The following is a 20,203-nucleotide window of genomic DNA, read 5'->3' as shown; positions in this document are numbered from 1 at the left end:
TAAGAGATTGCTTTTTCAGAGCTGTTCAGGCTTTTTGAGATGTTTTCTGTCTAATCTGGCCTTCTTGTTTTGTGTTTTGTACACCCTCTGTATTTCTGTTCATGAAGACATCTCTTGAATGTAGACCTTGACAATTATATACCTCCTTGAGAGTGTTCTTGACATGGTTAGATGTTGTGAAGTTGTTTTTTTTTATTCCAAAGATAGAATTTATGATGATCCATGTTATTTGACCCCTTTTCGGGTCTTTTGGTGTTGCTGAGCTAATCAGTGCAGGCAGATAAATTCAGTCCAGAGTTTCCATGATGTCTTCATTTGCCGTTTGTCCATCAGTGAAATGTAATAAAACAGCGAAATGAAAATTGTGATTTAAAATACTTCTTTTATTTTTTCTTGTACAAAGAAAATCAGACAATATATTTTCTTAAAAGCATAACATATATGGCCTGTTAACTTGTAATGTGAACATTAAAATTTATATATATTTCTCTAGGGCAAAGGTTGTTATTGTTGTGGTTAAAGATAAACATAGATAGAGAAAGCACCATCCTGTGTTTCCATGTGTGCATTAACCCATGATGATTTTAATTTACAACACAACAGTGGTGCTTATACAGTGAAGTGATGACACTGACAACTGCAAATTGGTCTTGAATTATTCCCTGGGTGTTGCTGGGGGCTGCGTAAAACAGATTGTGTTTCAGGGTAAGCAGATGTGTCTGAAAGCAAAGTAAATTTCTTCTATTATCAGTTAAACACCCATCTCCAACCATCTGTTCTCTGAACTCCTTGACGCTTTGCATGGAATTTCCAAAGTGAATGGTCTTTTTTGTGTGTTGCTACATACTGTAAACACACAAAGTTCCTCCATTTTTCCGTTTTTCTTTTTTTTTTTTTTTTACAGGTGCACTTTGTAAGATGATGCAGAAATTAATAATAATAATTATAATATAAATCTTTATCAGTCTTTAAAATCACATCTAATACGTCACTTCAATCTAAACTGAGTATAAATAAATGTTCTTTCAAATTCACGTAATTTAACATCACAACAGGGACTACACCATGATTAGCTTTCAAAGCACTGATCAGTTTTACAAAGTAAACAAAGGCTTGCACTCACTATTAATATAATCACTGGGTAACTTCATTTGTGTAAGACACATACATGGATATACATACATTATTCTGCAGATTAAAGGTGACATGCTCCTGTAAGTCAATAATATCCGGTGGTGGCAGCTAAACATTCATACAGCATAGTCATACACTTTAATAGTTTGTTGTCTCTTGTGTTTCAAGTTTTAACTTCAGTGCTGTTTCATTAGCTCATTCATTAAGTTTTAAGTTTTTTCATGCTTTAATGCCAATAGCCAGCACTATTTTTTATAACCACTTGGGGGCAGAAGATTAAAGCTGATAAGCTGAGTATTTTACACACTAGCACAAAGAGCAAAATTAGTATTAATTTGAAACCCAGGATGAATTCAAATCCAATATTCATTCTCCTTTTTGCTCTATTTTTTGCTCTCCCCTTGTTCATATGCCGACATCTAGCTCTTTAGCTCCTAAATATGTCAGTATTCATAAGCCAGTCTCTATTCAGTTTTGGTCTTGAGTAGGTAGTTTACATTTAGTTTATATACTTAAAAATAATAATGTGCAGTGGCTGTAAATATCACTATGAGGATGATAAAAGAGAACCAAAACAGTAGTAAGTATCCTGGAAACTAACGATGCTACACATATAAACTAAGTTTCGTAGAGCTGAGGTGAACTGCAGAGTTGGGTTGTAATTTTCTGTAGTCAGTCATGTCATGTTATTTGTTGTCAGTGTAAAATGATTGTAGCTTCTTTGAAAGTTTCCCTCATATTTTGATAAAATGTCAACCTTTCTCCATGCATAACGGAAACATGACACTTTCCAACATTTCAGCGTTGGTTTTTGTGTAGTTCACAAGCCTTAAAAAATTTCTCTTTAACAAATCAGGTGGTCGTTATAACGCTAAATTGATAAGTGTGTGATAAACGAGCATCTAGGAAATAATATCGAATATACACTTGTATATCATAGAATAAGACTTCAAAAGCAAACAGCTTTTGTTTTAGGCATTTGTGGATGATTTAAGCTCTTGCAGTTCACTATTATCTGTAGGGATCCAACGTCCCTTGTGGAAGATAGCAGCAATCTCTTCAAAGGATTTGCCCTTGGTTTCCGGCACCCGAAAATAAATAAATAGTACGAAGCCAAGAAGCAGCACGGCAAACAGGATGAACACGTAAGAACCCAACCAATCCTGATGAGAAATATTAAAAACACAAATCAGGAATTATTAGTGAAGCTGAGATATGTCAACCTATTTGGGTTCACGAGAAGCACAAGTTTACATTGCCTATGTGTGTCTTTTCCCCCTCACCTGTATATACTGAAAGGTCATGCCTATGATGAAGTTGCAGGTCCAGTTACAGCAGCCAGCTAGAGCAATAGCAGCAGGTCGAGGTCCCTGGCTGAACAGTTCAGCCACTATGAACCACGGAATGGGACCAGGCCCAATCTCAAAGAAACTTACAAAGAGGAAGATAGCTGACATGCTGACGTAGCTCATCCACGAATATTCATTCTGGAGGAAAGAGCACATCAATCAAGAAAAACATTTTTATTCAAATTTATGGACATTAAAAAGGAAAAAATGCGCTTTGAGCACTTTTTGTTACTTTCTGTTCATAGGCGTGTCTCACTGAGTATGCACAAGAAATGTAGGAGCTCTCTCTGCAGAACCCAACCTTCCAGCTATTTTTTCTGGCTTTATTCCCGACTCAAAATGACATCTGAACTTAACACATAATAATATTCTATAATTATCTTTAAATGTAATTATGCAATTGCCTGTTTTATACAGTCTTTTTGTTTGCTTTACTTTTAAAATACAGACTGATAAACAAGTTGATCAAGATATCAACAGTGATGTAACTTTTCTGCACTACATAATATGATCAAAGCATTGCAAAAAGACTGAGGGTGTGAATCTGAAGTGACAAACCTGCAATTTGAGGCCCACTGTCATGGCAACAGCACAGCAACACATTCCCCCAAGACCAACCAGAGTTAGGGTGCGTCTGCCAGCCCTGTCCACCAGTGCCACCTGGAACACATATATACATATAAATGTGTGTGTGTGTGTGTGTGTGTGTGTGTGTGTGTGTGTGTGTGTGTGTGTGTGTGTGTGTGTGTGTGTGTGTGTGTTTACATGTATGTAACAGTGTGTAGATTGAAGAAACAATACTATGCCAGTACATGGTTCCTGTTTTACATTTTTTGCAAGTTTATGTGTGTTTTGTATTCATATTGCTACTCACAGACACCATAGTGAAGATCATGTTGATGACCCCGACTCCTATAGTGGCATAAACTGGATGACTGACACCAGCTCGAGAGAAGATAGCCGTAGAGTAGTAAAAGATCTTAAAGAGAAAACAAGCAAAGGTTTTCTTGACACTCTGAGTGGTTGCATACTTAGGAAAAGTCACAGGTCTGTAGTCAATTAACTCAGACAGAGTTAAAACTGCTTTTTCCACTCACAGCATTGATGCCAGACAACTGCTGGGAGAGGTGCATCATGAGGGCAACAACCAGCTGTTTTCTGTATACAGAAGAGCAGATCTGGGAGAGAACAGACAAAAGTGAAATATTGTTTTAAAAAAAAAACAACTTTATTTTTTTGATAAATTTGTGTGAATGGTGTTTTTTTTCTCCCTATCTTTGGGGAATTCAGTGGAAATACCAGAATGCTGTATTATACACTCAGAAATATTCTGGTTGCAATATTATTTCTAGTGGCTCAGGCTATTTGAAATACAAAAATAACTGTTTTAAAGCTATAAAACCTGAACTTTTCTTTTGAGGTGCTGCTGAAATATTGACATTTTGTGAAAATGAATGGTAAACGGTGTATAAACAATAAAACTGCACAGACACCTACCAAAGAAAAGATAGAGACTCTGGCCTCTTTGTTTGCCTCTTCTTTTTCCCTTCTCATCTCTTCCAGATCCATAGTTGGATCATACGGCCCCTTTAGACGACACAGACCTGAAACAAATCATAAAATTTTCCAATTCCTTACTTAAATAACTGTTGTAGGACTATAATTTAAAATGTCCTGTACAGTTAAAAACATGCTTTTAAAAATGGCTTTAATATGGGAGGCAAAATGCTGGCGTTAATTGTTTGAGTGTTCCTGGAGAGCAGAAAAGCACTATAAAAGAATCAGTAAATGTGCCAAAAAGTATTGCCAGAGAAAAGTAAAAGCTATTTAGGAATCTTGGAAATTCAGTTATTCGCCATATTGCCAGGAGTTGCCAGGAGTGCCTATCAAGGTCTCCAAAAATAATAAAAACACTTCCCCGGTGTCCTGTTTTTTGGTCTTTTTGTTTTTGTTATCCTCTATTTTTACTCTTTGTTCTAAGCTAAACAAACCAGCTGCCAACAGTGTGTCTAATACCTCTCATGTGCAATAATTTACCCAAGCGTACTGCCAAAATATACATTTGAAAGTTCCACGATGAGGAGTAAGTTTCTGTACTTACTTTGTCGAGCCTCTTGCTCCTTGCCCAATTGGATGTAAAGGTATCGTGGACTCTCAGGACAAAGAGGCAGCAGAAGGGATTGTAATATTGCTGGAGCTCCAGACAGACCAAGCAACAGGGGCCACATTTTATCATTACCAAGCGCAAAATCCAAACCTATTACCTGCATCAACATATACATTTCAGATTATATCCTCCATGTGCTCTTGAGCAAAGATGATGTGCATGTACATGTGCGTGGATGACTGTAGCTCACCTGGCTGATTAGAATGCCAATGACAACAGCGAGCTGGTGTAATGCTCCCAGAGCCCCTCTGTAAGCTTTTGGTGCAATCTCCCCAATGTACATAGGGACTAGCCCAGATGCCAGACCTTAAATATGCATTATAAGTGAAACCATTTAAATTAATACATTTGCAGTTACAGATACGACAGTATAACAAGACTGTTGTTTAATGTCCATGTGCAATTTAGGAACTCTTGTTCATTTAGAAATCCCAGCGCAGTGTTTCCATAAAACCCTTAAACACTGTGATTTCATTATGTGAGTGTTGATTGAAGACTGTAAGATGTTCGTTAATGTACCACAATAGAAACCCATAACAGCGCGGCCTGAGATGACCATGATGTGTGGCTTCCACATCTTACAAAGACCCATCAGCAGTCCAGCTGCTACAGCCAGAACATTGACCATTAACATCCCTTTTACCCTGCAAAACAAGAGAAAGTAAACTGACAGTTTAATACAAAAAATGTTCCTCCCTAAACTTGCTACATCACTCCTGTCGTTAGTCTAATCATTTTCCATACTCTAGCTTTTAGTTTTTTAACCAAATTTGTTTCACTTGTGCCATTTTAATTCATTTTTCTTTTCTTACCTCCCTTTCAGATCACCCACAAATCCAACCAAGAAGGAGGATACCATGCCACCGATGGAGAAGATTGCCACTGACAATGACCAATACATGATCACAGAAGGGTGGTGACCTGGGTCTTCTTCTGTGATGTTTTCTGATGAACCAGCAGCCCTTTCTGTCCACACACCCAGGGACTGGCCATAACTCTTTTCAATGATCTACAATACAGACACAGACATGTTATATGAAACAGTACGAGGAAGGCTGAAAACATAGAGATAGACTTGACTCAAAATTTGCTTGCACAAATAAATACAAATATGTTGCATCCAAACGTGAAGTCCTATAGGGAGAAAATCCACCATGAACATCCCTCAGTATACACAGTTTATACAAATGTATAGACAGATTTTGTTTTTTCACCACATTTCATAACAGTGTACAAAGAAGTTTCATCAAAGCACAGACAGTACATTAGTTAATTTTTTCTTCATTCATTTAATCATTTTCTTAACTTTTTGATGTTCATTACAAAGTTGCAATATTGATGATATACTGATAAATATAAAAGTTTTTAAATTTCAAATCTTCTGTAGTGAGGTGGTAGTGGAACCTGGCAGATTCTGGTTCACTATTCGGTGATGTTTTACCTGCTAAAACTATTCAGTTAGATTTAGGAAAAGATTATTGTTCGGTTTCAAATACGCCCACTCAAGCACTAACACTACACTGAAAGTTAAATGTACTGAGCGTGTAGAGGATCTTCCCAAGTGTGTATATGTGTGCTATAGTAATCAGAAGGTCATTTTTATCATCTCTTACAGTCCATGACTAAATTGGACAGAATGTAAACTTGCAACAATGGACAATAAGATTATTTTCAAACTTCACTGTCATTTCATTATTTAAAAATCCTATATCAGTCAATCTCTACTTCCCAGTCATCCAGTCTAGTGCTAAATATAAAGCTTACCTTACCTAACAATGTAATCAAAAAGCACCAGATTGCTACAGAATTTTGCATCCCTCTTGTTCACCCTGGCTGGCAGGGACAATTGGGTAGCTTAGTAAGGGTGAAGTAGTCTACCTTTTGGGGTGCGTTGATGACTCCAAGACTGTATCCAAACTGTAGGGATCCCAGAGTGGCTGTGAACACAGCCAGAGCTAGAGTGCCTGTTAGCTGCTGCAGAAGTGAACAGTAATGATGAGTCCACAGAAATTAATAGACGAACAAACACAAGCTGCTTTATTTATAATAAACTCAGTGTTATTTCACAGTAGAAATAAAAATACAGTGCTGTGCGAAGGTCTGGAGCCACCTCTCAGTTCTTTATACAACACTATGGCTAACCCAATAACAGCCAGTTATTGAAACATGCAAATATACATGGAAATACAATCTATAAAGCAAAAATAAAGTTTATACAACTCCAATAAACTTGAAAGTGAATATTTGGTATGACCACCCTTATATAACCCATGTCATAAGCTGTGGTGGACCTCCCCGGAAATGTAATTACATGTCACACTGACAACTACTGTGATTAGCCTATTACGTAGCATCTCAACAGGAGTAACTATCAAGATATAAATTCCCTGATGTCAGGAAATTGCTGAAGGAGATTGTAGAAACTACTGGAATGGATTCAAGAAGAAGGGGGTGGGGGACAAGTGGGGACCCAGGAGGGAAAATGCCCCACCCTTTTATATATTTTTTTATTGTGGCTGGCACCAAGACACAACCACAGGTCAATTAATATACAGATAAGCATGAATGCCAGTGAGAGCACTGGCCACTTACATTGGTTACATAGCAGTCTTTACAGAGATTCACTGCAATCTCAGTCAGCCAAAATATATAATCTCTCCAGCATGTCCTGAGCTTGTAGGTCATACCCAAAAAAGAGGCATTTGGGAGGCATCCTGGTCTGATGCCAATGCCACCTCAGCAGCCGCCTTTCAGTGAAGAGGAATAGCAACTCTACTCTGAGCCTCTCCCACATGACCAAGCTCGACACCCTATGGCTAAGGCTAAGCAAAGACACCCTTCAGAGAAGAGAAAACTCATTCCTGCTGCTTGTATCCACAATTTTATTTTGTTGGTCACTGGCCACAGCTCATGGCCACAGGTGGGAGTAGGACCCTAGATCAACCTATAAAGCTTGAGATTTGCTTTTAAGCTCAGCTCCTTTAACTCAGCTCTCTGTCGAACTCCTGCTCCATTCTCCCCTCACTTGTGAACAAGACTCAGAGATCTTTAAACTACTCAATTTGGGGCAGGAACTCATCTCTGACCCAAAGTGGGCAGTCTACCATTAACCGAGAGCCATGGCTTTGCACTTGGAGGTGCTAATTCCCATTTCCTGCCAGTCACTTCACATTCAGCTCCAAACTGCTCTAACACAAGCTGGATGTAACTTCCTGAATGTTCAAGTTCAAGTTCAATTCAGATTGATGTATATAGCACCACAACACAACAGCAGGCACTTCAAGGCCCTTTGCATTGTAAGGTAAAGAGTGTACAGTAGCAGAGAAAATCTCAAAAACAAATGACCTCCTGTGAAAAAGATGGCAACAGTGGGAATGGAAAATTCAAATTTAAAAGGAAGAAAACTCTGGCAGAACCAGGCTTAGGAAGGGGCAGTCATCTGCCATGACTGGCCAAGGGTGAGGGGAGGAAGACAGCACAAAAGACACATTGTGAAAGAGACCCAGAGAATAATAATTACTAATCTCAGACAGAGTGGTGTTTGAACACCCAGTGATTAAAAAAGGGGAGCGAATGAGAAACATTCAGGCCCCAGCAGCTCAGGCTTTTTGCAGCATAACTAATAAATGCTTTCACACAAAAGTAATTAAACAAGTTTAAGGTCTCTTTGAAGCAGACACATAATTTTAATCACGAGAGTGTCTTAAGCAAGGTAATAATGCAAGCAGGACGCCCTGATGATTAAAAGCCAGTGTCCTCTCATTTAACAGTCTCTAAGCTTTAAGCATCTTTACGCCAACGACACCTGCTTTCAAACACTGCTTTCCATGAACCAGTAAAAGGAGATAGATATGTAGCCATTTATAAAGCGCAAAGAATGTAAAGAATGTACATGTCCAAATACGCTTACCTTTCCCGTCTTCATGCTGGGTCCAAAGTGTCAGGAGTTTAGCAATGATCAAGCAGCATGCCTGATTACACTGTGTCCACTGACTAAAGACAAACACACACATGGCACATGCACATAGATGCACACACATCCCAGGAAGACCTTTTACAAATAAATGAAACAATAATATTCCTGATTTCAATGCACAAACCTACATACTACTATAGTATATCATATTTATGGCAAGTATAATGAGACAACGAAGAATTTACGTTGAAAAGTTCTGATCTAAATATCTTCTGTGTGGTGCTTCCACTTGATTATTATGAAACATGACGTTTATATTGCAATTAAATATGGAATCCAAAGTTAGCATATTGTTGCTAAAAAATGCTTTTCTTGATAGGAGCAATGACATTATCTTTCTCTTCCTCTCACTCTTACACACACACACACACACACACACACACACACATTTGCTGTTAATGATATACTTGAGTGCTGGACTGGACAAAGTCTGAGGATCAGACGTGATACGAATGTGCAAACTTGCAAAAAACAACTGACTCTCTCATAAACATGTTTAGAAAGCACACAACTCGAGAAGAGTAATGCTAGTTTCATTTATTTCTCTCTTACAGCATCTCTTTTACAAAACAAATAAATCCCAAAACAGGACATTAGTAATGCTCTTTTAAAATAAAGAAAACAAGAATTAAATTGAATAAAGAATAAAGTGGTTTCGTCTTTGAAAGGAGAAACCTCAGTGTAATGACAGTCAGCATTTTCCAATGAGGGGAGCGAATTAAATGATTAACAAACACCTCAATAATGCCCCATTCCCACATGATCATTAATCAGACACAGAAATGCATGTGTGCACACATACACACACACACACGGAAGACAGTGGTTTCTGCAGCTAAGCTCTTTATTGCTATAATGTTAGAGCCTGCTCCCCCTAACAGAGATCGGTAACCCTAAGTTACAGGTGCACAGTAACAGCTACTACTGTATATGGATGTGTAAAAAATCCTTGAAAATACAACAGAAAACATTCAACAATTTAACAGAAAATAAGAACTTCAATCAGAGGATCATTACTTTGAGAAACATGTCCATTTTTTGTGAACCAGAGAACCAATTTACTGAGAAATCTAAGAGCAAAGTTATTACAAAACAGGAGTCCATCTTTTTAAGCTCTGACTTTAAATTCAAACCATCACCAGGACTATTATATGTGGCAGGTGTGCCAGCTGGTTGCATTTCTGTTAAAGGTGTGAGTTTTAGGTCTTTAGTGGTTTTAATTTACTGCTCATGCAAAGTCTTCATATTTTCATAGTTACAGTAACTGAGTTCTACATGAGCTTCCCGAAGCTTGTCTCCAGGTGGTGGGATGATGACGGTTTTAATGTAAAGCCAAAATCGCCTCAATTTTGACAAGTAAAATCGATTTCATAATTTTGATGATTGAGCTGTGCAAAGTATTTGGACATATATGGCAAAGTTTCGTCATAATTAGTTGCTCCTTTCAAAGAATAATCAAACTCTTAAATTTGTTAATGTACATCTCCATAAGTGGAGAAAAATAACATCGCCAGTCAGTTACGTTAGATAATAACCTTCACAGAGATTAAAAAGAGAACAACCAAAAACAAACCTGTAATGTAACCATATCGGCCAAAAAAAAGCAGTAATCTTTTGGCCTCTGATTAAGTTTTGCTTACATCATGCTAGGCACTGTACAAACAGTTAGGAGCCAAAAATCAGAAGAACCAACCAAGGAGGAGCATGATTCAAGACGACCCCACAGTTGTTAACAACAAGTGCTTTCACATACACACAGTATTTGGGATAGTAGCTCATATCCTGTTGAGGCTATGAGCTCTTTATATGCATTGTCATATTTCTGCAGCTAAGCGGCTGTAAGAGTGAACAGCCAAGACACTACTGTGTTCATGGAAACACACAAAACACCCCCCTCCCACCCCAAAATCAGCCATTAATATTGCCTATTTTAAACGTATGGTGTTCAGACACCAACTCATAAACTTCATACTACGAAGATAAAATTATAAATCTGCATGTAAACACACTCAGTGTTGCTTTGATCAGATTAAGGTAAGTTTACACACAAAGACATGAATTACTTTATTCTCGCCGGACATTGATTTCAATGTCCAACTTTGATTGAGATACACAAATTCACACGCACGCATACGTACACACTAAAATACACTCCTGATTTCAGAGACACAGATGTGCTGTACATTTCATCAAACTTCAAAGACTGTCTGACTCAAAACTGTCCCACAGAAAAATAAAAGAACAGAAATAAACAAAAAAAAAAAAACCCACTCCCATTGCTCGTTTAATATTACAGTATATCTGATGCAGCACCTTCAGAGTTTAAAGACGTAAAAGTGAAGAGATCATCATCACGATGTTGGCGGAAAGGGGTGAGGTGAGGAATGAAAGGAAAACAAAGAAGGGAAGAGGACAGGATGGACCAGTGATTTTCATTTTAAAGGGACACAGATATCATCTTTGCATACTGTTAAGACCCACCTGACGGCAGAATGTCTCACCGCATCTCTATCGGTGGCATGCGATCGAACGTTAAATCACAACTCGGTTTTCTCAGAAACCAAAAGATAGTGAGGGGAGGAAGTGGAGGAGGAAGGGAGTGTCAAAGGAGAAAGAAAATCAATCAGGCTGTCTGCTTTCATCGCTGACATTCAAAGAGGATTTGTCATCTCTCAGCTGCTCTCCCTGCACCGTTCTATTAGAAGTATATTTAAATTTAGATTAAATTGTATTCATATATTGCTTCTCCAATCTCTGAGGTGTAGTAGTATTCCACACACAGTGGGTAGGAAGTAAAGAAATTGATGAATATGGGTCTCAAAGGACTGAAAATGAGTTTGAGCTACCAAGATGGACAGGAGTGAAGGGAGGGGGGTTAAGAAAGGTCAAAAGTGTATTTCTACATTTGTCAAACACTTGGATGCACTGGTCAGTTTTGAGGGAATAAAGAGAAAAATTGAGCTACATAAAAAGAAGAGTTGCAGAGAAACAGGGAAGAAGAGATTGTTTGGAAAGTCGGTGGCACCAGTTTGCCAGTCAGCTGGATGGCTTCTGAATGACCCGGTTTAATCTAGAATAACTTCTGTCTTTATTTAGAATTTTTTTTTTTCCACTAAAATAACTTCTTTTTCTCTCTCTCTACACTTTGTTAGCCTCTCCAGTGTTGCAACAGTTCATTTGTGGCATCTCGGTGAGTCGGGTTCACTTGTGAGATGTGTGGTGGGTCAAGGTCGGCTGCCACCAGTGGGAGAGTGAGGCAGAGTGAGTAAGGGGAGACATCACCAGTTCATCATAGAGTTTCTGTTGAGCGTCATGAAGAAAACTTGGCTGCTACCTCCTGAGCGCACGGATGCAAAGAATACCTGGATAAAAAAAACATGAAAAGCATGTGTTCTCAAAAAGCACAATTATTATTAGCAATGATGCAATTGAATTTACTTTTATCAAATAATATGTTAAGTGTACTCGAGACATCACCACCTACAAACTGTGACATATGTATAGGTATGTCCAACCTGCATCTAAAACTCTTTTTCACTAGAAGGGACCACATCCGGAGTTAGGCTAGGCGACATTTATTGAAAGATAAGCATATATCCATATAGCCTGAAGAAGGCATTAATGAGGACTGGCAGCAGCTCCTGGGCTGAGCAGATCCACAGTACTAATGAGAAGTGTGGGAAATTAGAAAGGAGAAGGAGATAATAAACTGCCTGGAGTGCAGGGAGGCATATATAAACCATGGGACTGAAAGGGGAGTGTATGAGATATGGTCCCACTCTTGAAATACAGCAGTATTATTCCCAAAACGCTAAAATTATGCGTGGCAGTTCATTCAAACTTTGTTGTTTGGTTATGTTTCGGGTGCACCGTATAATAAACTTAGTTCTTAGAATTCATGTTTTAAAAGCTTCCATATGCAAATGTGGGCTCTGCTCTATCCATACAGAAAAGCACTGCAACCGCAAAACACTCGAGATAGGTCAAAACTAGAGCAAGTAATGTTAGGTAATTTTACAGTATGTGACTAGTGCCACACTAGTCCAAAGCAGTAAGTCAGCATATTACCTTGTCATTCCGCTCACACAGGAATTTTAGTCTCTGGGCTCTCTTGTGCATAAAAACTCCATCCAGGTGACCCGTTTCTACAGAACGGATCTCTATGGCTTTCTCACCCCAGCCCATAATCTGATTAGAATGAATATAGGCTGAAAAATAGAAAAACATTAAAAAAATATGTAAAACAGTGTATAATCAGATTTACATACAGTTCATTTCCTTGTATATATAAAAACTCAACAGACCACAGTGTAGAAAGACTTTATAACTTTATTACTCGCATATTTTCTTTTCTTGAAAACTTAACTAGCAAGTTATGCAGTGATGCAATGTTTTACATGTGCTGACCTATTCTTTGTACTTTTTCCACACTGCACAGAAGTAAGAGGTCAGAGGCGACTATTGAGCAGTTCAACTGAAATAAAATATATTTCATGAACAATTCCTCGCCAACATGGCAGTTCTTAAACCTTGCCAGTTGAGCTCACGGGACAGATTTTAATAATCCAGGTAGAACTAGCATTATTGTACTAATGTAACACTACTAGCCACCCCATGATAATACTTTCTACAACACAAGAAAGAAACAGTATTTTTAGAGTCTTTTCTGGAGTTCTCAAACATACAGATGCATGGCAAACACAGCAAGCAACATTAAGTGTCTTATTAGGGTTCTGGGACACCACATACTGTCACAACAGTTTCAATGGGCCTTGACATCAATTCTCCAAGTGGGAAGGAGCATCATGTGGAATATAGGGATGGAACAACTAGCTTGCAAAAATATATATCAACCTTTTGTGTTCAGATGATGGTGGTTAAGAGCTATGTTAAACCGCATAGGTCTACTCAAAACTCAGAACAAGTTTGCATTGGTTTACAGTGGACCTGCCTACTATTACAATTTAACGCAAACCATATCAGTGAACTGCTTCACTATAAGAGCTAGTGGTTCCTATTTATGATTCCTCATTTTTGACAGCCTCTTTCATGGTTGTACTAATGAGTTTTTATGTTTTTAGCACAGTTCTGAGAGACCTCATATCACAACACACACGCATGCACACACATGTAGGAGCTGAAATGCATATTAATATTTCTTTATTTCATATTTTGCTAATTTAATTTAGATCTTTGATCTGGCTATTTCTCTGTGCTGCTTTAAGGTCTGGACTGAATTACTCTATAATTACATCAATTTTAACAGAAATCTATTTTAATCAAAAGCATTAATAAATCCATATGTAGGTGGGGCTTACCAACAGAGGTAGGCATCTCTCCCCACTGTAGCACCACGTCCTTGGTGATTCGACCATAGGTATTGACATAGACACCCTCGTCCTCGTAACACAGCAGCATCTCCATTCCATCAGTCTTTGGCAGCACCACGATGGCATGGGGTGTCACCTGGCTCTGGATCTAATACAGATAAACACACGCAAGCATTTCAGAGGGTTTAATCAAATCTGTCAACTTTAATCATAATCTACATTAGATTAAAATATTATAGAGCTTTCATCACTAGAATTTAAGCTGTGGACTGGCGTGGGTTCATTTTTTTATTTTATTTTATTTTTTTATTTGGGGGGGGGGGGGGGGGGGTTGGACTATATTCTATAATCCTCAAACAACCTGCTCAAGTATCTGGAGCCTCAGACCATGAAAGTCTTTGGCTTGCTTGAACCTGTATACTTTCCATTTGTGGTGCCTCAGAATACAGTAAGTGTTGTTACTTGTGTCAGCATGCTATTTCATGGTAGTTACCTGAAAGCAGTTTGTGGCAGCCAGATGAACTCTAAGACAACAATTCAGGAGAAAGGCAAGCAGTGAAAAAACTCATCTTACCCCCACAGGAATATGCACATACATTTACAAAGGCACTCAAAACACAAACTAGCTTTCATGTATTAATGAATTCAATTACTGTACACAAGCTATCAAATTGTGGTGGTACTGATCTGTGAAAGTCAAGTGCATACCATCAGGTATGCCCAAAACCTGACTGCAATACAGTCAATGGAAACGCTGTTTGACTGTAATACAAATTATTTTCTTGCATGTCAGCTTTTTTATTTTTTAAGTTTAAATTGTGTGTTCTTGTTCTTGTTGGAAGTAAGTACATGTTTCGAGAGCCTTGTGCTGTCTGCTGTGGGTAAGACAAATTTGTTCACCAGTTTCTGGTTATCTAATATCTACACTAGTGAACTGCATATAGGCACATGTAGCTGCTGTGTATCCACTACAGGGGTTTTACTAAAGAACTATTGATCTAATCTAAAAGGTGGATAGCAGGATGTCACCTTCATCTGTTTGGCACACTGGAGGAGGAAGTTGTCAGGGAAGGAGAGAAAAAAGAAGCATGGGTGAAAGGTTGAAACAGCAAAACATGCCAGTGATTAAGAATATTCGGGTATTTATCCCCATGTACAGTATGCATTACTGCACGGTACAACAGCTCAAGAATAACATGTCTCATCTGTGGTTCATCATGTCTACTAAAATATTGCCAAGAAGTTAAGATTTGGGCTGAACTGTCTTTGACCTGGATTTGCATTAAAGCCTGAGATTTGCATCCACTATGGAACAAACTAATCTGCATGCAAGAACCAGATTTAATTTTTCACTCAAGCATACAAGAGGAAAATTAGTGACTGTCTCCCAACCTTCAAAGAGTGGAGTGGTTAAAATGAACAAGGTGATTTTTGATAGCAATTCTAAAGTCACATTTGGAAGTAGGTGTTCCTTCTTTATGCTCTGTGATAAAAGCAAGCAGTTTACATGAACAACCTGATTTCTTAACAAAGATAATCCAAGTACTATACACCAAGTGAAGCAAACTACAAAAAATGACATTCAATCATCCAAGTAAATTGTATTGCCAGAACCAACATGAGTCAATCCTCATGAAACAACAGATGAGTCAGCGTTGTCTCAAGCGGCAATAAGCAGGTAACGGTTGAAAAAACTTAGGAGTGAGATGTGGATGGTTACAGAAAGAGTCCCATTGATAAAACATGTTTAGACATATTTAGAAAGTAGTCTTGTACTTACATGTGAGGGAATGTATATGTCGTAAGGGTTGCCTGAGTCCACATCAATGACATGGAAGCCCACGCTGGAGCCATAGATGACCTTTAACCTCTGACCTTCTTCTACCGTCAGGTCAACCAGCTGGGGACGATGCTGTAGGTCTGTAAATGACTGAAAGAGAATGACACATAGTCAAGGGAGGCGCGATCAAAGAAACAGAAATAAAATCATAAAGTCAATCCATGAAACTGTAATTTACAAGGCCAGCAGTCATATATAGTATATAAACTTCATATAAATTTATACACATGCTGTGCACGCAGTAGACATGCATTCTACTTATGCGTGTGTCCAGTATGTTTTTGAGCACTGATGTCATTTCAGTTTTTACTTCTTTACCTTAAAGGCCATGAACTTGTGGTAGGGTTTTGGAGCCCAGGCATAGATTTCCACGGAATTTTTCAGAGCAATCACCAGGAACTTGATCCTCTCATATTTGACTGCAAACATGACAAAGACACATTTAAGACAACAAGAAATTAGAAGTGGCCTTACATTGGCCCAGTGTATATAATGAACACTCAGTTTTATTTATTTAGTATCAAGGAACTCTTTATTTAGGTTCGTGCTCCCACAGCATTTGCTGGTTGGGATTTCTTAAGAGACTTATGTTGTTAGATTTTACCTTCTAAGTATTGCTTAATCCTTGTCCCAGCTATTTGCATGGTAGATCTCCCAAATATCTCCTATGCACACCTTTTCTTGGCCATCTGATATGATTCCTGCCAGGTTTCTTGAGAAGATTCTGGCTAAGATCGCACCCTTTGCTTTGGTCTGTTATCAAATTGACTCTTTCATGTAGTTCATAACTTCTTAAAACTCTCACCATAGATACAATGGATTCATTTCCAAGCACTGACTAATTTCTAAAATTCTCAAGAAAGCTCTTGCACATCAGCTCCTTCACCAAGTTGGGGTTTGAGAAAATTCCAAGGTATTCGTCAAAATCAGCAGCAAATTATATTACCCATTTTAATTTTGGTTTATAAATTTCACAACAGGTTAGATAATACCACTTTAACTACAATGGCCCTTCAAATTAAACTTTATTTTTATTCATACAAACAGACACTTACCAACTTTATAATGCACACAGCCTTCCAGTTCTCCTACGGTAATCCAACCCTGCTTTTTCTCTACTTCTGGGTCATTATGTAATATTCTGTTCCTCAGCCAGGATAAATAGTAGACACGCAACTTATTCTTTTTCCCTGTGAAGGTAGGGGCAAACAGGAAAATGAAATCGATCAAATTAGTATTAAAATGATAATAATCAAATTTTTTGTAAAACAAAAAATAAATTAATGAAAGAATCAAAAACAAATGACCTCTTTCTGTAAAAAATGAGATAAAAAGCTACTTACGAAACAGATTTTGTCAACACGTCTTTTACTACCTTAATGTCTGTTACAGAAAGTGTAACTTAAGGTACAGGTATGAGCGAGTTGTGCATACTGTATGCATATTAAACCTACCAGATATGGTGACCAACACATTGAGGCCCTCTAGTACATCCATCTGTAGGAAACGCCTTCTGGTGATCAGGTTATAAACTTTTCCCTGTCCACTTCGGTCGAGCAGCATGAGACCATTTTCTGTCCCCACTAGTAGATTCACACCTAAACGTGTACGGATAAGAGTTGGAGTCAGAGAAAAGCAAACAAAAGCACACAAATAGAATATTTTGCTTTCTGTAGTGGGTAAGATAAAGGCTACACCGTCCTACCCCAGAGTGCAGCACAAAGGATCTCGGAGTTAAAGCGTTTCTTGTATTTGCGGATCTCTGGCGTGTCACTGTGGGGTCTGATGTTGGTGGGGTTGACATTTACCACAGAGATCTTCCTGGCTTCATTTAGTCGTGCCTGCTCCTGCCTCAGCAGCTCATTGGCAAACATGGCTGCCAAGACAAAGACGAACAAAGACAGAAGGGAATATGTGATTTTGGCAACAATGATGACAGATAAGAAATGCCTTTTTCCACTAACAGCTGATTTCAAAGATGGAGTTCACTGACTGACATTTAACTAAAACTCTACACTATCCAACTACCTGCTGCTGAGTTCTCATTGTCATCACTTGGGGAGGTCTGATAGACCCGTGGATCAACGAATGGAGTAAATGATGCTTTGGACCCACCAACACCAAACTGTAAGACACAAAACAATCAGTAAGTCCAACAACAGTCTACCTAGTGTGACATAAACACACAGGAATCATTGTTAAAGTGTGCAATTTGTGCCCGTGTCTCACCTCAGCCATGTCGCTGAGCTCCTGCAGGGCTGTGGTGGGTGTCGCTGACGGGGAGTTGCTCTGTTGCACCAGGTCAGGGAGGTTACCATGGTTACCATGATTTCCAAACCCATTGCTCTCACTATGACCTCCTCTCCTCCTCTCCTCTGCCTGTGTGACAAATAAAGACATATAAATATCAAGAGAAGTTAGGAGAACAGAAAGATGAGCACAAAAGAATATATTGCTCTACAGCAATAACAGTTTTGTAAGTGTGTAAGCATGTTTGAGTGTGTGCATGCATATTCGTCACCTCTCTCATTACTAGAGTACTGTCCTTCGAGCTGTTATAGGCATCTCCCAGAGAGTCTTCTGTCAACCCTCCATATGACTCTCCACTACTCTGCACTGCTGGCCTGCAAGAAAAATACAGAGACTTAAATATTTACATTTAAAATTAAACCAACTACTATGCTACTGGCATTGTGCTAATCCCAAACCTACGAACACTAGCATGTCAAAGCAAAAGAGAGGAAACATGAAGGCGAAAACGTACATTATGCGGGGAATATCGCTCACAGCAACAGTTCCATCTGTCTCCCCATCTTCATCGCTGCTCTCTGATTCTTCACTGGAAGACGAGTAGTCTGTCACCTGTGTCAATGAACAAGACGTAGAGAGAAAAATTTACTTTCGAACCACTGAGAAGAAACACTGATGAGAGAAGATTTACGGTTGTATCTGATTCCCTCTAGAAGTCATTTAGACTGCACCAGATATATACGGTTTGGTTTATATTGTGCGATCAGTGAAGAATGTGGGAAAGAGAACACAGATCTTTCATGCTGTTCTGCTAATGTGCAGTTGGTGGCACTATTGCACAAATGCATCATCAATTTTGGCAACAACAGCAAAAATGAAATAGACTGCAAAATAGCAGATATGGATGCAAGTGTGGTAGTGGGGTATGGTTTCTGCTCAGCCGTGTAAAGAGAAGTGGGGCAGAGTGGTGCAGTCAGCAGTGTCAGTGAAGGCTGAAGAAAGTCATTATAGGTCAGTTATTATTATAAGTTGTTTTGCCTAGCAAGATCTTTTTTCCCCTTTTTTAATAGAAACAAATTAAGGATTTTTGTGAAGAAGAAATTGCACTGCAAACACAATTGTTAGATCTCATAGATACACATATTCTGTTCTTTTTAATATATATAAAAACATTTTTAACACAAAATAACAGTCACTTTTAAGTTAGGTGGAACCTAAAAAAAATGTTAAGCAATTCAAACAACTTGTAGCTTTACGATTAACCTGAGATTACTATAAATAAGCAAAAATATATTTAAAGCAATGTTTCTTTTAGACTGAATCCCATCGGCTAATTACAATTTAAAATTGTATTGTAGCAGTGGTCAGAGATATCTAACATGACAGAGTCTAATTTAAATTTGCACTGTTTAATAACGAACGAGAACTTTGTTTTGCCCGTTATCTCTACATGAAGATTTGTCACTACCATTCTACCTGATTAACGTCACAACATAAACAGGCTTTTAGCTTTGTCTATTTTCCATCCTCAACTTTTTATTTATGTTTGAATTTAGAGAATTTACAGTTGTCATTTTACCTTCACTGGAGGTCTGCTTCCCTCCTCTACCCTTAGTTCTCTGAGTTCCTTAGCTAATGCACTTAAGTCCTGTGAACAAAGGCAAAAGAGGAGAGAAAAGGTGATTTCATTCAGTCTCAGAACCTCAAGACTGAGAGACCAAATCACACACAACGGGCAAAGGAAACGGAGAGGGTCAAAGATTCAGACAAATAATGACCATCAAGACTAAAGGCCAACTTAATTGTTGTCACATAGCAATCCGAGCCTGTACACAAGAGCCGTGGAACAAGAGTGCTGATCTGGCAGTACACTTTAAAAAAATCTTAACAGTTAAATTCTAACTTTCAACATGAGGATTGATCAAAATCAGCACTTTCATTCACTCACAAGCAAGTACGACCCTTGAGAACACAAGTCATAAGAACAGAGAAAGACATATAATCAAGCTTTATAAACTACTGGAGTGCAGAATTACTCCACTCTACCAATCGCCCCCATGCCAACTGGCCCATGGTTCCTCCCCTCCCTCGCCTCCCCATCACCCAAGCAGATGGATCAGACCAAATCATGCAGACAGGGGGAGGATTATTACACAC

At 38.5% G+C, this 20,203-nt stretch overlaps 2 protein-coding genes across 11 annotated transcripts in view; both read right to left on the bottom strand.

Moving 5' to 3' along the window:
* Positions 1–1,661: 1,661 nt before the first annotated feature.
* On the bottom strand, positions 1,662–8,686 carry slc2a2 (solute carrier family 2 member 2). Its single transcript, XM_026152510.2, has 12 exons — positions 8,561–8,686; positions 6,529–6,624; positions 5,463–5,659; positions 5,170–5,294; positions 4,841–4,956; positions 4,585–4,747; positions 3,981–4,087; positions 3,581–3,661; positions 3,358–3,462; positions 3,042–3,143; positions 2,418–2,621; positions 1,662–2,297 (listed from the first exon to the last, which is right to left on the bottom strand). The coding sequence occupies exons 1-12, from the start codon at positions 8,573–8,575 to the stop codon at positions 2,106–2,108; spliced, it is 1,503 nt and encodes a 500-aa protein (XP_026008295.2). The 5' UTR covers positions 8,576–8,686; the 3' UTR covers positions 1,662–2,105.
* Positions 8,687–10,677: 1,991 nt separating this feature from the next.
* Positions 10,678–20,203, bottom strand: part of tnika (TRAF2 and NCK interacting kinase a) — a 53,542-nt gene continuing 44,016 nt past the window's right edge. For 4 of the 10 annotated variants that reach the window (XM_026151110.2, XM_080293894.1, XM_080293892.1 and 1 more), the window contains 14 exons: positions 19,626–19,694; positions 18,561–18,658; positions 18,318–18,420; positions 18,026–18,175; positions 17,825–17,921; positions 17,502–17,672; positions 17,251–17,394; positions 16,852–16,986; positions 16,115–16,215; positions 15,737–15,886; positions 14,986–15,003; positions 13,945–14,104; positions 12,695–12,834; positions 11,691–11,988 (listed from right to left, as the gene is read on the bottom strand). In XM_026151110.2, coding sequence (XP_026006895.2) covers positions 11,905–11,988; positions 12,695–12,834; positions 13,945–14,104; positions 14,986–15,003; positions 15,737–15,886; positions 16,115–16,215; positions 16,852–16,986; positions 17,251–17,394; positions 17,502–17,672; positions 17,825–17,921; positions 18,026–18,175; positions 18,318–18,420; positions 18,561–18,658; positions 19,626–19,694 — 1,620 coding nt within the window. In that variant the 3' untranslated portion in view covers positions 11,691–11,904. Of the gene's footprint in view, positions 11,989–12,694; positions 12,835–13,944; positions 14,105–14,273; positions 14,481–14,985; positions 15,004–15,736; positions 15,887–16,114; positions 16,216–16,851; positions 16,987–17,250; positions 17,395–17,501; positions 17,673–17,824; positions 17,922–18,025; positions 18,176–18,317; positions 18,421–18,560; positions 18,659–19,625; positions 19,695–20,203 lie in introns of those variants that run through there. The other 6 variants (XM_080293891.1, XM_026151119.2, XM_026151118.2 and 3 more) reach the window with 4 other exon arrangements.

This window comes from Astatotilapia calliptera, chromosome 19 (genome assembly GCF_964374335.1).
Source record: "Astatotilapia calliptera chromosome 19, fAstCal68.1, whole genome shotgun sequence".
NCBI classification, from domain to species: Eukaryota; Metazoa; Chordata; class Actinopteri; order Cichliformes; family Cichlidae; genus Astatotilapia; species Astatotilapia calliptera.
Note: the sequence above shows the minus strand (reverse complement) of the source record. Positions and strands in the feature narration are given on the sequence as shown.

Excerpts from the sequence above, each read along its gene's own strand:
- slc2a2 (XM_026152510.2), bottom strand. Across the intron at positions 4,088-4,584 it reads GGAGCAAGAGGCTCGACAAA|GTCTGTGTCGTCTAAAGGGG; the intron begins GTAAGTACAGAA and ends GATTTGTTTCAG. Across the intron at positions 3,144-3,357 it reads TGATCTTCACTATGGTGTCT|GTGGCACTGGTGGACAGGGC; the intron begins GTGAGTAGCAAT and ends TATGTGTTCCAG.